We start from the raw sequence: 2903 nt of genomic DNA on the forward strand, positions 1-2903 counted from the left end.
ATATTTAAAAGGCACTTAACGGGAGGACAAAGCATTCTAGAAACTGATTTATTACAAGCTGCAACACATGTTCTGTGAGCGATGCTCATCTCACTAGAAAATGTCAGAAAGCTAAAAAAAAAAGAAAGAAAGAAAGACTCGAAATACCAAAATGAAACATGCGGCCAAATCTTCCCTGTGATTGTTCCAGCTTGTGTCTGTGTGTGTGTGTGAAGGTGTGAACCTCCGTGTCACTGTTTTCTGCGGCTTCTCTACATCATCACTTTTCGTCAGCGCCCGAGAGATGACATCCTCTAATGTTTCTGTCAGCTGTCATCGCGTTATTGGGACACTTCGCACGGACGTCCGAGGCCACTGACAACGTTTTAGTCATCCACGTCAATCTCCTCGTCTGGATCCTCCGAGCAGCACTTGCTGCTGGGCGGGTCTGTGTACGGAGGAGACGCGGGAGAAGGAGGCGACGCGTGCGGCCTGCTGGAGTAGAGGATGTCGGTAGTGTTATTCTGGGACGTGTAGGACACTTGGTCTCTCTCTGCGCGTCCCGGCGCGGAGACCACCCCTCCGCCCAAACCTGTCTTCTCCAGCTCGGCCAGCTTGGAGAGCTTCTCCAGAGCCACGGCTCCCACAGCCGAGGCCGACTCCACGTCCGCCTTCATCTCCTCCAGGTCCCGTTTAAGCTTCGCCCGTCGGTTCTGAAACCAGGTGATGACCTGCGCGTTGGTCAGGCCGAGCTGCTGGGCGATGTGGTCCCGGTCTGCGGGGCTCAGGTACTTCTGGTACAGGAAACGCTTCTCCAGCTCGTTGATCTGATGGTTGGTGAAGGCCGTGCGGGACTTCCTGCGCTTTTTAGGGTTGTTCCTCTGACCGAAGAAGGCCAGGCCATCTTTGCCTAAAAGAATGAAATATTAAAAGTTATAGAATAAGAACAATAACATTAAAGTTAATACGATTAATACCAACCAACTAAAATTACCTCCAGTCTGAATAACAGAGCATAAGATTCCTGTGTCTTTTTCTGGACCTAGTTCTTAATAAATTCCTCTATCGTGCATTTATAAAATAATAATTATTCAAATAATTAAATCACTAAATGAATAGAAGACTATCACATAATACCTCTAAAATACTACAGGTGTTAATGTGCACGAAAAACAGGGGTGAAGACTGATTTTGTACATTTACACAAATTAAAATGTGGGTTTAATTTGGAAAAAAAAAATGTGCTCAGCTTAATTTTCAACAAAGACAACTGTTAGTAGATTTTGCTGAACGTCACCGCGTTTTTTTTTTGTAATCCAAAACAAGCTGCAGTTAGTATTAACTAATAATAAAAGAAAACGAATTAATTAAAATTTGCACTGTCCCTCGATCTAGACTTTGAATTTTACTCGCATTTCAGATAAATTAAATTAAAAAGATAAACAGACCTAATAGTGACAAAATAGACAAATACTGAGAGTGCTTTTGATTCCCACAAAATTAGACAACGAAGTGAATAAGAGCGGTGTTTACCCTCAGCAGCCTGCAGGACGCTGACCTCCAGGCCCTTGAAGGTTTTGCTGGCCAGCTCCTCCAGTGCGCACAGCGGCGACGACTGACAGAGCAGCGGCCCGCCCGGCAGGCTGTGGCCCGCCGAGAGCAGCTTCTCCCCGGGAGAGATCAGACGCCCCGCTCCGCTCAGGGAGTAGCTCCTCCGGACGGACGGCTTGTTGAGGATGTCCTCGATGCTGAAAGGCGTCAGCGGCTTGTTGGAGTTGGCCGGTGGAGGTAGATGATCCAGCGGACTGCGCCCCCTCTCCTCCAGCTCCACCGGGCATTTCGAGGTGTCCTTAGAGGTCATGGCTGCTCGGTGGGTCGCAGTTTTAAAGAAGAACGCTTCAAAGCCCCAAATGATAGTGGTGAAGACAGTTGTGCACGGAGAGAACAGGAGGAAAATAAAACAGCTCGGATCACAGGTGCCTCTGCAGCCTCATGTCGGCCGCCTGGCTGCGTGGACACTTCTGACTCCCAGTAAGAGTCCCGCCGCGTCTCTGAGCCGCGCTTCCAGAGTAGCGCACAGCGAGTCCAACCCATTTGGTGGACGGCGATGCACAAGGAGCAGCAGCGACCACTGCTAACATGTTATTGCTGGCTGGAAGGCAATCAATTACTACTCTCCCTCCCTCTCTCTCTCTCTCTCGTTTTTTTCTATTTCTCTGTGTGAGAGAGAGACACAGTCAGATCACGGGGAGAGGTAATTAGAGGGTAAGAGAGGAGGAGTCCAATTAGAAAGTAGAGCAGGGCCACTCATCGCTTTCCACTTAGATAATTTGTCACAAAAAAAAAAAAAAAAAAAAAAAAACAAGCAAATGTTTTCTCTCCTCGTCATATTAGCCCCATTTGCTCACACTTTGTAATTGGCACCGGATCATCGGCGAGCTCGAGCCAATTCGGATTAACTCGCTCTATGGCTGCGTCAATCTTCAGGCCAATTACAATCAGAAACACAAACGATGAGCTCTAAGCCGCTCAGCAAAACGGAAGAAAGGAAGAAAATGAAATCAGGCACAGGGCTGTGACACGCGTTATGCTCCAACACAAAACTATGCCCCAGTGCTGCTCACCGCGTTTTTTATGACCTTAAGTTTGATCTTTATTTATTTATTTATCTCATTTTATGTTCGTAGGTCTAAAAACTATTTTATTTGCTTGTACATAATGCGTTTTTAGGTGGCGTGTGCCACTTTTAGTATGAAAAGTGCTTTACAAATAAAGTCTGATTTATTTATTTAGCTTTTCTACTAATTTATGTCTATACAAATTTAACCCTTAAAATATAGCGAGTGTCAGTATAAAACGTTTAAAGTGTCAGTTGTACAGAGGTGTTGATGTTTAAATTTAATTTCTCATCGAAAGTGTGGCCT

The 2903-nt window shown here is 46.0% G+C and overlaps 1 protein-coding gene across 1 annotated transcript; it reads right to left on the reverse strand.

Annotated features, from left to right (window-relative positions):
• Nucleotides 1-362: 362 nt before the first annotated feature.
• On the reverse strand, nucleotides 363-2600 carry lbx1a (ladybird homeobox 1a). The gene is made up of 2 exons (XM_047603496.1): nucleotides 1513-2600; nucleotides 363-889 (listed from the first exon to the last, which is right to left on the reverse strand). Exons 1-2 carry the CDS (start codon nucleotides 1838-1840, stop codon nucleotides 366-368), a joined length of 852 nt encoding a protein of 283 aa, XP_047459452.1. The 5' UTR covers nucleotides 1841-2600; the 3' UTR covers nucleotides 363-365.
• Nucleotides 2601-2903: the final 303 nt, after the last annotated feature.

Source organism: Mugil cephalus, chromosome 13, assembly GCF_022458985.1.
Source record: "Mugil cephalus isolate CIBA_MC_2020 chromosome 13, CIBA_Mcephalus_1.1, whole genome shotgun sequence".
NCBI classification, from domain to species: domain Eukaryota; kingdom Metazoa; phylum Chordata; class Actinopteri; order Mugiliformes; family Mugilidae; genus Mugil; species Mugil cephalus.

Excerpts from the sequence above, each read along its gene's own strand:
- lbx1a (XM_047603496.1), bottom strand. The coding sequence starts at position 1,840 with ATGACCTCTAAGGACACCTCGAAATGCCCGGTGGAGCTGGAGGAGAGG. Across the intron at positions 890-1,512 it reads CGTCCTGCAGGCTGCTGAGG|GCAAAGATGGCCTGGCCTTC; the intron begins GTAAACACCGCT and ends TCATTCTTTTAG.